The following is a 15,268-nucleotide window of genomic DNA, read 5'->3' on the forward strand; positions in this document are numbered from 1 at the left end:
TGAAAATTTTGAATAACTCTTTTTAGCCAGTTAGATTAAAAATATCATAAAGAATGAAAATATAAGATACACACAAATAGTGCTTGATAAGTGATTATTTCAAGTAAAGATTTTTTTTCCTGATATATACAATTAGTCAAAGAAAATATAGTATTTTGCCCTGTTTAGGTTTGCTTGTTTTGATTCTGCTCTGTCACATACCAACACTGTGTTCAATCTACCTCCTGACCTTTGTGACCAAAATGAGGAAGGCTTTGAAAACCCTTACCTAAGGACAACCATTGTAAGTCTAGCCTCAATGTTTAATGTTCTTATCTGACAAGCAGGCAATATGCACAAATACACTCCAAATTTCCTAATGGCCTGTTATAGTATTTTTAGATTTTTGGTCATATTACTTAAAAATAGCACATTGGAAACTTTTACATGGCAGAATCTACCGGACACACTAGTACATCAATGACAAAATTCAAGGCATAGCAACGCAGTCAGTGATAGTCTGAAATTGGAGTACGGGATTCACTGGTAAATAACCTTCAAAATCCACCAATTGCAGCTTACCCGGCTCTGTGTTTGAGCTTTTTATCTAGGATTCCATCTCTGGAAACAAGTTTATTAAATACCAAAATGCCAATCACCATGTTGACCTGTCAAACAGAAACAAAGTTGACCTTTCAATGATATTGAAGGGAATCAGGTCCCTGTTTCTCCTGAAAATCCTATTTTTATCAATTCATAACCACCGTATCAGTAGTAGTGGTATGAAGCACTCTCAAACATTTTATAAGTGCACAGAGGCATATGGAACAATTTAACAGTGGTGTGCTACTTTAAAGTTGTAAAGTACATTACGTTCATTTAATTTCCATGCTTTGCCGTTAACACTGGGGAAATTAACCTTCAATTGCCTGACTTTTAAATGGTACCATACTATGCCAATCTGGCATTCTTCTGTCTGAGTCAACCCTGAGTAAAATCATTTGGCTAAATGAGTTTTACCCTATGCTCGTGAGCCAGGAGATTCTGAATCGTAGAGCATGAGGCTAGTGTGAGCCCTGGCAGCAAAAGGTGCTGATGATTTGTCATTATTCCCAACACACAGGACAGAATGCCTAAATTCCTCATGCTGTGTGGTTATTCTCTTCTGTGGAAGGGGAGCATTTTGATGTACCATGCTTTTCTAGGCAGAAAGGAAAGCCTATTCAATTCACCAGAATCTTTTTCACAATGGACACTAGTGCTAATTTTAAAAATATGCTCTAGTGTACAGTTCTATCATTTTCTTTCTAAGACTTTCTTATTCTCACTTAAAAAGTCTTTTGCATGACATAAAATGAAATCACACTTATTTTTCCTTTTTCAAGTAGAACTGTAAAAACTGCATAGATGTCTATTCGTACCAGCTTACCATGAGCCCCCACAGTTCTCTAATCTACCAACACTTTCTGATCAGGGAATCCAGTCCAATGAGTAAATGAAAAATATGTTCTTCTTTTTGCCTTTCTTGCCTCTTTCCAATCTTGGTGTAACCCTGCCCTGCTGCCAATGAAGATGGTGAATATAAAGCGAAAATGCGTCCAGTTGCTAATATAAGGAAGATGTAAAACATACCTATTAAGTATGGACCTAGGAAGAGTCACTCTTCATAGTTTCCTGACAAGACACCATTTAATCAAGAGAATACTTATTCATCTATGTAACTCTCATTATTTAAATTAAGAGAAAAAGTGTATTCTATGGATTCTAGTAATCTACAACTTAATCATAAGGGAATTTGTCACCCCTCCAAAGACCATACTTTGGTGTTTCAATTATATACATACTTTGTTTCTCCATTTTAGTGTTATATGGGCATTAACCTAGAAGCTTAGGGAAATAATTCAGTTGATTAAATAAAAATTCAATGCAGCAGACAAAAAGGTGTCGAATAGTTTTGATTTCCCTATGCTCTAAGATTCTTGCCTTGATTTTATTTTTCTTGCAAATTATAGACAGTTTCTGCTCCCTGTTACAGCTTAGTGGAGGGAGAACAAGCTTAAAGGAAGAAAAAACTGACATCAGAATGAGTAGCATGTCACTACGCTTCAATTTTTTGAATGAATCACTCAAGAAACCAAAGAGTAACTTTCCAATTAGAAATATAATTGTACAGCAATATGAATATTTGTGTTCAATTTAGACTGTTTCTTTCCTCCCTTATTTTCTTTAAAGATGCACTGGGCAAGAAAAATTTGTAATCAATAAATCCAAACAGAGAAAGAGAAAGGCAAATTGGAAGGAAATATTTCACATTACCATAGTTTAAAATTTTAAACAATTATTTTGTGGCTTCAAAAGAGAAATTTAAAATCCTTATCTATAACATATGGCAGTGATTCTTAAACAGGGATGATTTTGACCCCTAGGGACCATCGGAAAATGTCTGAAGATGTTTTTGAGTGTTATGACTAGGGGGTACTACTGGTATGTAGTATGTAGAGAAGAAGGATGTTGCTGAACCTGCTAAAACACACAAGACAGCCTCTGCAACAAACAAACATATGATCCAAAATGTCAGTATCACTGAGGTTGAGAATATATTTCCTTTAGATATTTGACAGGGACAGCCTTAAAGAGATTTCCCTATTAATAACCATATGTATTATACAGAATACTCTAAAGGTGAGATTATGGTAAATGATGAGATTCTATATATTAAAGAGGAAGAATTCATTAAAACTTACTCAAACTTCTTCACAAATCTGAAATTACTGTAAGAGAAATACCACACTCCCAGTTTAATATTCTTCAGTATTCAAAATATGAATATTTTAGAATAATAAAAGACTGAATAACAATTGATATTCAATCAGAATAATAGTCCATCGAACTTTAAAATTTCTACACAAGAACTACATTATCAAAATTGCCACTCTGATTGAAAGAAATTAGTTTTTTTTTTTTCCTAAGAAAACAAAATAAGTTGATTTCAATGTTTACCAGGACAACAGCAGCTGCAGGTCCCACAAAAGCATAAAGTAGTCCTCCTTCAAGAGAGAGCCAGCAGCTGAAAATAACATTAGATAAGAACTAACAAAAATTAGTGACAAGTATTAGACCACTAAAGTGTGATACAAACAACTTAGACTACACATTTAGCCTTGGAATTTTGGCACATGTTAAAGATTTGTAATAAAAAAAATACATAGAAGATATAGAAAAAACTAGAATTACATCATTTCATGAGTAAGAAATACTATATACGTCTAATTGAAACAGTTTTATTATAAGGATTTACTTTCAGGCAATTGAAACATTTGAGACAAATTACTGTTGCAGTGAGGTTTCTATATTTACTCTCAATACAAAGATAAGTATTATTTACATTTCATAAAATGCTGCTTTATATCCATTATGGATTTTTTCAAATGTACTTTAAAGCAAGAACAGTGTATTTTTTTTTAGAGTTTTAGATGTGCCATTTACCTGCTCTTCCTTGAGGCCATTGAAATATTGGGAGAAATTGGTTTAAAAGCCATCATTGCAGGGAATGGATAAGCTACATTTGCATGCTATTTTTCTTCTAATTTTACTTTTTCACCAAACTACTAAGAAAATTCCCTAAAGATAAGCTTTTGAATAAAAATAAATGCAGCTGTGTTTGTTTCAATGACTAAATTCACCAAGAGATACAGGTTTGCATTGATAGAGACAAGATAATCGATTTGGGAAGAAACAGTCTCTCACAGCAGAGGGAAATGCAGAGGGAATGGGGCTGACACTGGAGGCTTTGCAGGGTGGCACATCTGCCCATGCAGAATCCAGGAAAGTGAAAATGAGGGAAGCGTGAGGGGCTGCTGATGCAAAGAGTCACGGCCACCATTTCATGCACCTGTTTTTTGATGTTTGACCCTTGCACTATTTCTTCTCAGTTTACAGAATCAGCCTGCTGCCTTTAAAAGTAATAACAATGAACAGTAACTGCTCTGTATCTGTTCTAACAATAAACTGCTCTATATTAATTGTGATGGTGGTTACATGACTTATGTATTTCTCAAAACTCACAGAACTATACACTTAATAGGGTAAATGTTACTCTATGTAAATTATACCTTAAACATATTTACCTGGTAATTAATTATATATGTACAGAAAGAAATACTATATTAGCATATATATACACAAATATGTGTATGTATATTCAAAGTCTGCATTTAGTTATTGTTCCTCAACATAACAGCAGAAAGATAAAAATGTACTTTTCCATTTTAATATCTATTTTTAAATAATATACCTGGAGAAAAAACCTTAGTCTCACAGAATACTTTAGATTGTGTCTCTAAGACTGCCACTAAATTCCCACTGTATGTTTGTGTAAATTAATCTCTGCCACTAAATCCCCACTGTAATTTTGTGTACACTAATCTTCAAACTGAGGTTTAATATATCTTTCAAGATATACTAATAGAGATTCAGTATATCTTTTTTTTTCCTAGGAGTTTACACTGTTATAAAAATTTATAGTTATAAAATAAATGCATTACTTATTGTATTGTATTGCACTTTAATTATAAACTCTTTGAAAGTAGGAACCATCATATATATAATCTTGCTTATTCCCATATTCCCAATACAGTGACTTTCCAAAAATAGATGTATACCAATAATGATGCTATTGTAAAAAGTAATAAATTAAGGTGATAGTGCTGTAGTAACCAGTACTCTGCCATCTATGCTATCAGAATTTTTAAACATAATATAGATTGCATAAAAATGCTCTGATGACACGAGCTTCTTAAACTTTTCAGAAGTTTCTTTACGATAAACAGGTGAAATAATATCTCTCAGTATGTTTACAATTTGTACGAACCTACCAGAGGGCCTAATTAGCAGTGATTCCTACCTCAAACCCAAAATAATTAAACAGAACATCATGCTTTAAAACATATGCTTTTAATAAGATGCGCATCTCTTTCCCCACTTCTTAGTTGCCTCCTCAACTTGGAAGCAGATAAAATAAAACATGAAAGTGCATTGTTTAGATTTAAAATGTTAAATTCAAACTTTACCACAAATTCTGTCATAGAATTTATCAGCACTACCACTATAAAATAAGCTGATATCATATAACTTTTCTCCCTTTTAATTTCTTGCATAGTCCAAGTATTTTCTAATGTAAAATCCATTGGTTCCCTTGATCTATAATTGTTAGTATGCATTGCCCTAACATAGTAACAAAACTTGAACTAACATGACAGAATTTGGTTAATAACAATATACATTATCATTAATGGAATTAGAAGCTCATAGCAGTATCACGTTCTAAAAAGTAAGTATGTCAAGACTTATCCAGTTCTCAATTTATTTGAGGTTGGGCATGCACAATAAATACTGAAATATTTTAAAAGCCAAATATGCTGGTCTTATTAAGAAATGGGAAACTGAAACAAAGATTCTGAACAGTGCCACACCATTTACTTCTTAACCTTTGTAGATTTAAGCTACCTTGTTTTGTTCCTTACTAATGCAATTTCTACCATTGTTAATGATTCCATGATAAAATGCAAGCCATCAGCAGTGCCAACCAAGACTCTTTGATGATTTGTTAAATTATAAACATGATTTATCACTGTAGATGGACTTACTAGTGATCAGTGCCATATCCTTTTGTTCTGGTGAAGCCTACAGATGTGGCCACTACTAAGGCTGGTAAACCTGTAAGAAAAGCAATGTCACGCATTCATATTTAGCTATAACCACTATGCATACTGGCCTAAGAAAAGCCAGAACAAACTCCAGATGCTTAAATCAGAGAAACTATCTTTGGATGAGTCACTTCACAAGGTACGTTTCTATTACAAAATTTCTTTCAAGTTTAAAAATATGAGAGAGGTAGCTGAGCTTTTAACTTACTGCACTTCTCTGTTGTTGCTAGGTTACCACCACATTTGACATGGGTTTAAATGGAAGTAATAACAGAGATTTAGTACATTTTTTAAGTCATTTTTTCCCTAGGGGTTTACACTGTTATAAAGGAAATTTATAGTTATAAAATCAGAAAGGCAAAAACTGGGTGTTCTGGTGTGATGTAATATCAGAGAAGTGGAACATTCCATTGGCCACATATTGATCCACATCAAGTTGTACTTATAATAAGATAGAAAAAAACATAAATCTTTTCAGTTAACGCTTTCTTTATAATTTGCTTATAATAACAAGAATGTAGAAACAGAGAGTTCAATTACCTACATACCTGTACCAATTCTGAGCTAGCATCTTCTTTTAGTTTACATTTATGGGAATTACACTTACCTCATTCAAGTTCAATGGAACCTCCCTGTGTTTTGGTAGAGTCTCTAATCTACGCTGTTTAAAGATTTTTTTTTTTTTTTAAGTTTTGGTTATGCCTTCTTTTCAGGAAGATCACGTTTGCCTTTTCTGGTTGAAAAATCCGTCTTCTAATCATCTTCCTGTATCTCCTCTGCCCATCTTCTTTCTTACTGTCATTTCACATACTTGATGCTATTCTCCTTCTTCTGTGAGCCTTCTCTAGTGACATCACATTCCTTCATGATATTTAATGACAAGAACTATGGAAAACATCTCAGAGGGACACACCATAGTGTTAAATGAACACTGGTGACTATATATAATTTCATATACATATATGTATATAAAATTGTAAATATATAGTACCCTCCTCATCCTTATCCTCCCTTTCCTCCTCCTCCTTTTCCTCCTTCTGTTTCTCCTCTTCTTGTTCCTCCTCCTCCTCCTCTTCCTTCACACATGTCATTTGTTGATTTTTTTTGATTGGACCAAGTTCATTAGGGAAAAAAATCCCTCATGGGTTATAACTGAAGAATTAATAGTATGTATTTCATACAATTTAGATTAAATTTTGTCTAGACTCATTATGTTGTACTTGTTCATGATGAAACACATACACCACTATTCTGCCAACCCATAAACTTTCTGATACTTTAGCATCATCAGTTTAGGTTTTTGCTACTTAGAGTAGTTTAAATATTAGCTGTAAATCTGGAGATTGTTGGTGAACCCTCTCCTCAAAATCTTTAGTAATAATTTTAAACAAGGTAGTCACCAATCCTGAAAATCACCATGTTTTATTCTTCATCAAAAAATGTGTTCTTTTACCTGTATTCTGTATTTCTTAGAATAGTACTAATTCATGGCAAAAGTACTATTCATTTCATTAGTGTTAAAATTCATTTAAACACTACTTCAACTTTAGAAGGCCTTTGTCATGAAATTTAGACAAAAATTTGATGAAATTCTAAGTGGAACAAAGTCTTCAACTTTCGTGTTTGTGTGAGATAGGGTCTTACTCTGCCACACAGGTTGGAGTGTCGTGGTGTGATCTTGGCTCACTGCAACCTCCACTTCCCAGGCTCATGCAGTCCTCCCACCTTAGCCTCCTGATAGCTGGGAATACAGGTATGTGCCATCACTCCTGGCTAATTTTTTGCAATTTTGGTAGAGATGGGGTTTTGCAATGTTGCTCAGGCTAATCTCGAACTCCTGCACTCAGGCAGTCCACCCGCCTCGGCTTCCCAAAGTGCTAAGATTACAGGCGTGAGCCACCATGTCTGGCCTACTCTTCAACTTCTTAACTGCTTTTCCATTTGTCTCAGATAAAGTCCTAATACGTTAATTCGACATAACAGACCTTGCTGAAACCTAATGAATAATATTTAAGTGTTCTTGATCATATTTTTCCAGCCTAAATTTTTCTGGAATTGTTATAAGTACATCTCTCAGCTTCCCATATGCCAGTCTTCTAATACAGTAGATATTATTGTATATTTGGGCTTTTTGTAAAAGTAGCTTCTTAAATTAACTAGACTATCAGTAGAATTGGCTCTATAATATAGATCTTTGAGATGTCTAGGTCATGAGGCAATTTGAGAGAAATTTCTTAATAAGCACAAGTGAAAAATTAATTCTCAGTCTGTCAGCAATTCTGTTTCTACTTTTGAGGATCACGTTGACTAGCTGTGAAGTTTCATTACTTCTCTAAATGGTGTTCTTCCTGTGAAATGAATTACTTTATTCTTTAATTGCTTTGAGATTTCTTGAAATGAAGTCCTCTAAGTTTTCTTGGTGGGAGTACATGCCTAGTGAACCATCACACATTAGGCTTTGAAAATTTTAAGGTATTTTGCACTTTCAGAAAATGTTAACAGAGAGCACTGTTTTTCTGTGTGTAGGTATCTCAGGTCTCATCTCATACTATCTAGGCACTGTTGAATGTTAACTGACTAGCTAAATGAGCATTCAATACTTACTTCCTTTTAAAGTTCCAAATGACCAACGAATGTTCAAAATTGACCAGCTCATGTATTTTCACTTCCACAGATTAAATTAGACACAAAGTAGCCTGTGTCTAATCACTCTTGACTACTTTATAATATGTGTTCAGAGTCATTTTGTGAAGAGCACGAAAGGGTATATCAATATGCTTACCCCATCCAAGGCACAAAAAGCGTTTTCTTATAAGCCGTGTTCTAATTTTTCCAGTTACAGCCATATATGATTGCCACGCCTCAGTCAAAACCCAACAGAATGAAGCCAGGAAGAAAAAGTGCAAAAATGCAGTGGTGGTTGTGCAGATACTCTGTGGAAACAAACAAACAAAAAAACTCACACTGAACCAGGGAGAGGGAAAATGATATGTTCTTCAGAGGACTGTTAATCCCTGATTCATTGCTTTTATTTCAAATACCTACTTCTCCTCAGTGACAAGAGTAATTATTTACAGAAATTATAAACCCTGTGGTCTTTATGCTCTATACAGTATTTACAATTGAAAAAAAATGTCTAATTCCATTTTCACACTTAATTTTGTATGAGAAGAACCCTGAATGTAAATTTGAACTCAAGGGAGATTAAAATTACTGTTTTACTTGAATTTTGACAAATATAATTAAGAAAATGCTCTTTTCTTTGGTTTAAGTTACAGACATCTTGCATAATTATTTTGGCTACATTCTTTATTCTTCCCTTTTAACAGATAATCGTTCTTTGTTGTTATATCTGTGTTGATGTTAAAATTATATCTGTAAGAGTAACAGCCTTTCAAAAGAAAAAATTACTTTGCTCTTCTACATGCATGATATTCAAGGTGTAACAGCAAAGTACAAAATGAGGTTTAGCTAATAACACAGTACAAAAATAACATATGTATTTTAAAGTACTTAATACAATGCTTCTATACTCTTACTTAGCAAAGTGTGTCCTAATCAAATAATTTTGAAAAGCTAATCATGTCACCAGCAGTACGGAGCTAAGATTTTATAGATAGTTTTCTTCATGTAACTTAATCACCTTGAATATGCTGATCATTAGTTGTGACTCATCAGCAAAAGATCAGCAACTTCATTTTGGTAAAGGTTGCTACTTATTTCACTGTTGGTATAATTTCTTTATAAATCTTGTTGACATGCAAGTCTTTATAAACCAGAACCAGCAACAGGACTAATTTGTTCCTTTGTCAGTCATTCTCATTCTTACTGTTTTTAAAAATGGAAAATGGCAAAACGAACACAGTAGAACTTAAAAAATTGTAAAAAAAAATTACAAAGAAATAAAACTATAACCCATATCTTCTCATGACTACCACCATCCACTGCTAATGCAGAATATCTTACAAGAATTTTTTGGCCCAAATTATTCATATGATTTGTTAATTTTGTTAAATTTCACCAGATGTTGACTTAGTTTGCCAGTTCTTCTAATCCTATAAAAAGAATCTCAGCATGTTTATCCACCAGGTTGTGTAAATGATCAGAGATAATGTTAAGAAGCTGAGTAGCACTGTGCTAGGTATACAGCAAGTGCCCGACCAAATATGACTATTACCAGCATTATTATAAGTGGCAATAAAACAAAACAATTTTTTCAGCATGTGAAGCCTTGTTTCATGCAGTACTTAAATCTATTTAGCACTTGTTTCTGCTTATAAAGATGATAAAATCATGGATTTCTTGAACACTTCCTCATACCTATACTCTAGTCTCAGGTATAATGCAGTAGCTTTAACCAATTGTAATTCCTCCTATTCTTGACACGTTAAGACTTTTATTTTTTCCAATTTACAGTTTAAATATCTTCAGGCTGATCAGTTCGCTTATTTTTAATCTATAGTTGCCAATCCATTTGAATTCCAAAGATAACTCTTCCACTTGCTATTCAAGGACTAGTTAACCTTTCTAAGTCACTAGTTACTCTTTCATTTTCCTCCACCTGTTTGTTTCAACTCAATTGTATGTGCTAGCAAAGCTAGTCCATCTCTATTTTTAAACTGTCAATAAAGAGTTATATCAAACTGCAAATACGTTGCAATGTTAGACCCTAAGTGTTGGTGTACTGAAATTTTATAAGAAATAATGAAGTGTTCAATGTCTGAGGACAGAGATTTTAACATTTTCTTTCTGTATATTGTGTTCATTACTTTGCAACCCCCTGATATTCACTTTAATTCCAATACAAATTGAAGCACATGTAATTTTGAGCCACTGACATTTATTTCAATAATCACGTCTCTTTGAACAACAATATGGCCACAGACTACAGGGAAATGTATTGTAACTAAAGAAATAAGGCCTATTTCTTCAGACAATAGTATTCTACAATAGCTGGAAAAATATTTAACCTTAAGTTGCTCCGAGTACGGAGGTAAGCTATCTCAACTTAAGGAATGTGTACATGTGAACCAAAGAGGTTTAAGTCGCAAAGCTAACCATATATGAAGAGCATCGCAAAATCTATGATCTTGAAAAATAGAGAAAAAAGGAGCTACACTTTGCTTCATCATGTGAAGATTTAGTATAAAGTCAAACACTCCGATAACAAGCATATGAAAAATGCTCAACATCACTGACCACTAAGAGAAATGCAAATCAAAACCATAGTGAGTGAGATACCATCTCGTATCGGTCAGAATGGCTATTAATAAAAAGCCAGAAAGTAACAAATACTGCTGAGGTTGTGGATAAAAAGGAAGGTTTATATACTGTTGATGGCATTGTAAATCAGTTCAGCCATTGTGGAAGACAGTGTGGTGATTCCTCAGAGACCTAAAGACAGAAATATCATTTGACCCTGCAATTCCATTACTGGGTATATACCCAACAGAATATAAATTTTTCTGTTATAAAGACACATTCCGGTATATGTTCATTGCAGCAATATTCATAATAGCAAAGACACTGAATAAACCCAAATGCCCATCAATGATAGACTGAATAAAGAAAATATGGTACATATACAACATGGAATACTATGCAGCCATAAATAAGAATGAGATCATGTCCTTTGCAGGAACATGGATGGAGCTGGAGGCCATTATTCTTAGCAAACTTAGGAACAGAAAACCAAATACTGCATGTTTTTACTAATAGTGGGAGCTAAATGATGAGAACACATGGACACACAGAGGAGAACAACAAACACTGGGGCCTATCGAAGGGTGGAGGGAGGCAGAAAGGAGATCAGGAAAAATAAGTAATGAGTATTGGCTTAATACCTAAGTGTAAATAATCTGTCCATCCAGACCCCATGACACTCATTTACCTGTGTAACAAACATCCACATGTACCCCTGAACTTAAAAGAAAATCAAACACTCCATACAAGGAAACACACACTGATTTTTCTACTGGTATGTTATATTGGCTAAATTGCAAATAGTCTTTACAATACAACTTTTATGAATAGCAATTTTCAAGTGAACTTTATTATTTTCCACAAATGACACATCAGCTTCTATAAAAGAGGCCTTTTTACAGTTCAGGGCTCAGGATTGTTTGATCTCTTCTCCTACGTAACCCAAAGCCACATCAGTAAGCCCCCAGTGATCAACCATCCCTTAGATCCCCTCAGTACTAGGGTTTTTTCCACTTACAAGCCTCAATCCCTGAATCTCCTTTTCCATAAAGAGGTTTGTATCTTGGCAACTGTTCAATTATCACTATCACTGGACTCACTATTGTGACCTTTGGTCCTACAGTTTTTCTTTATTCAAAAGTCTCCATGTGTTGACTTCCACTATGGCTAAGCCTCGCAGTTCACCTTTCGAAATGTGAGACTCATTAGCATCTCAAGTTCATCATTCAATTCTTCTGATTTGCCTGCCTTGTCAAACCCCAAACTGGTCTCATCAGTGTCACAGCTGATGAATGTTATTGGCAAATATTTCAAAACTTGAGAACGGATTTAAATTGTCAAACTGAGCACTGTTTTCACCTAACACTCTCAAGTACATCCTTTGCACCAAATTCCTAGACACAATAGAAGAGATTGCTTAAAATAACTGGAAAAAATAAGAAGAGTAAACTGCGATGGACAAGAGACTGTGAGAAATTCCTTCAAAGCAAAAGTATATAAAGAACAGATTGACGATGGATACCACAGCCCAAAGCTAGGTATTGGGAGCAGGAATGAAGATATGGGAAGTAGAAAAGTCATGATGCACGGATGATACAGAAGTTCTGAAGTCTGTTTAGAAGTACTTCCAGAAGGCAGAAATCAGGAAAATCGGGGGAAAGGTAGCATTTAAAGAAATATTGCAGAAAATTTTCTCAAAACTTTAAAAATTCTCCTGACTGTAGGAGAGACTAAAGATCTCTCTCTCACACACACACACACACGTGCACGTGCACATATACTTTGATGAAATCTGTGAAAATAGAGAATAAAGAGATAAATCTTAACAGCTATCAGAGTAAAAAGAAACATACTGATGAAGAAATCAGAATCAGATTGACATCAGATTCTTTGCAAGCAACCCAGGGTACAAGAAGGCAGTAGAATGAGATTCTCAACATTCTAAGAGAAAATAACTTTGAAGACAGAATTCTACACCCAGCCAAGCCACTGTTCAAGAGAGAAGCATAAAGAAAGATATTTTTTAAATTGGAAGAAACTTTGAAGTTAATTACCTCAAGATCCTCTTTGAAAGAATTGCTAGACAATATAAACCACTAACAATAAGAAGTCCAGGAGGAGGGAATGAAATAAAAGAAGCGATGGACAGCAAAGAAAGTAGTAAGTCTCCATGTGTAACAAACCTGCACGTGTACCCCCGGAACTTAAAATAATAGTTAAAAATAAATAAATAAATAAATACTTTAAAAAAGAAGAGAATAAGTCTAAAATGTTTATTTTACATAAATTTATATAATTTTAAAAATATAGCCATGTGGATATAAAATTGAAAATAATATCAGAAAGGGTTCCAAGATGAGAGTTGCAAGGGAACAGAGGAAAATAAAAGTATTCTAAACCTCTTTTTTGTTGTTCTCAGGGATGAGATACTGATTAATTCTAGATTATAGAAAAATTCACTTGAACATTTATGTTAACAATGTTTCAGTTACCACAAAAAATAATAACAATACATTTGTAAAATAGAAAAAATTGAACTATGAAAAATCTATCTGTTCAATTAAAGGTGAGCAAGAGCACAACAAACTAGAAAACATGAGAAATAGAAAAAAAAACAGTAAGAAAATGAACATAATTCCAAACATCAAAAATCACAACAAATGGTAATACTTTATATTTACTGGTTAAAAGTTAGAAACTTTCATATTGGATGACAAAATCTAATTCCAGTAATGTAATTATGTGACATACTTCAAACCCAAAGACTGACACAGGAAGATAGAAAACAAAGAGATGAAAAGAGCTAGCTTATGCAAATACTAACATGTTAAAACGAGCTGTCACAATATTAATATTGGGAGAAAAATGAAAGAGATGAAGAGGGACTTTTCATACTAATAAAATGAGCAAGGCACAAAGAAGACACAGAAGGAACACATCGTTATGAGAACAATAATAATTTCTCAAAGTGTATGAAGCAAAAACTGAGAAAACTGCAAGGATGAACTGTCAAACTAAAATTATAATGATAGACTTAACATACAGCTCTCAGAAACTAACCAAAAGTAGAGAAAAAAAAATTGATGATTATAATGCAATAAACACAAGTGGTTAATATTCTTTCTTTGTAATATTATACATAAAAAACAGAGCATATCTAGATTTCTAATATACAAATGGAACCTCTTAGGATAGAAAGTGAAACAAAATAAATTCAAGAAAGTTTATAATATACAGGACATTTTCACAGACCACAATTTAATAAAATCAGAAATCATAATTAAAATTCTGTACCTTTTGGAGGAAAAAGCTTTTGAATAATTAAAGAGAAACCAATACTCTAAATTATAAACTATTTATAACTGAATCACAATTACAGCAGCATATATATGAAAACTTGTGAAATTTTGCTATGATAATAGAATATTTATAGCCTTAAATAGAAGACAAGAGAAAGATGAAAATTAATGGGCTACTTAAAGAAATCAGAGGAATAGATTTTAAAAAGATAAAATCGGAAATTAACAAAACAGAAAATTTAAAAAACAGTAAAATTCATCTATAAAGACAAAGCTGACTCTAAAAGACCAATAAAGCAGCAAAACCTTGGCCATTGTGATGATATTTAATGGTGAGAGAAAAAGCAAGATAAATAAGATTAGGAATTAAAACGGTTATATATATATTTGGTTATATATATATGATTATATATATATATCCTTGACAAGCTACATAAAATGGACATTTTTCTAGTAAAACATAAATTATGAGAGATAAAACTAATAAGAGATAAAATGGAGTCATAATGGAAGAAGTAGTCCTTCAAAAAAAGTAGAAATTCAGAAACATTTCAGTATCATTTTCCATACACCAACAGGCAAATTCTAACAAGCGTAAGAAACATCCAAATTCACATTACCATTTCCAGGTCAAAGAGAAAGATTAGAAGTATCCAACTCATTTTATAAGGAGGCTATCATGACATCGATACTGAAATGAGCAAGAAAGCTGTAAGCCACTTCCACTTACAAGCATAAATATGAAATTACTAAATAAAAGATTATATCTAGAAATACAGTAAAAGGATAATAAATCAGTATCAAATCAGAGTAGTTCTGATAATGCAGGGTGATTCAACATCAAAAATGACCTCCCCATAATTTATTACATTAACATATTAAAGAAGAGAAATCATATGGTCATATTAATAAACGTGAAAGCATTTGATATAATTCAGAACCCAAATAATAATTTTAAAAAATGTTATTTGGAAATTATATATTGAAGTGAACAGTCTTAGTTAATAAAGATCATCTTTTGAAACCTCGTAGTGAAAATCATGTGTAATAGTAAAATACTAGATTAATGTCCATCAGTTATGA

General features: G+C 33.1%; 1 protein-coding gene across 4 annotated transcripts in view; it reads right to left on the reverse strand.

Annotated features, from left to right (window-relative positions):
• ADGRB3 (adhesion G protein-coupled receptor B3) overlaps nt 1–15,268 on the reverse strand; it is a 737,861-nt gene that overhangs the window by 55,298 nt on the left and 667,295 nt on the right. For all 4 annotated transcript variants that reach the window (XM_005552615.5, XM_074037708.1, XM_015449250.4 and 1 more), the window contains 4 exons: nt 8,467–8,617; nt 5,625–5,694; nt 2,980–3,046; nt 562–647 (listed from right to left, as the gene is read on the reverse strand). In XM_005552615.5, the coding sequence (XP_005552672.1) occupies nt 562–647; nt 2,980–3,046; nt 5,625–5,694; nt 8,467–8,617 (374 nt within the window). The remainder of the gene's footprint in view (nt 1–561; nt 648–2,979; nt 3,047–5,624; nt 5,695–8,466; nt 8,618–15,268) is intronic.

This window comes from Macaca fascicularis, chromosome 4, assembly GCF_037993035.2.
Source record: "Macaca fascicularis isolate 582-1 chromosome 4, T2T-MFA8v1.1".
Lineage (NCBI taxonomy): Eukaryota > Metazoa > Chordata > Mammalia > Primates > Cercopithecidae > Macaca > Macaca fascicularis.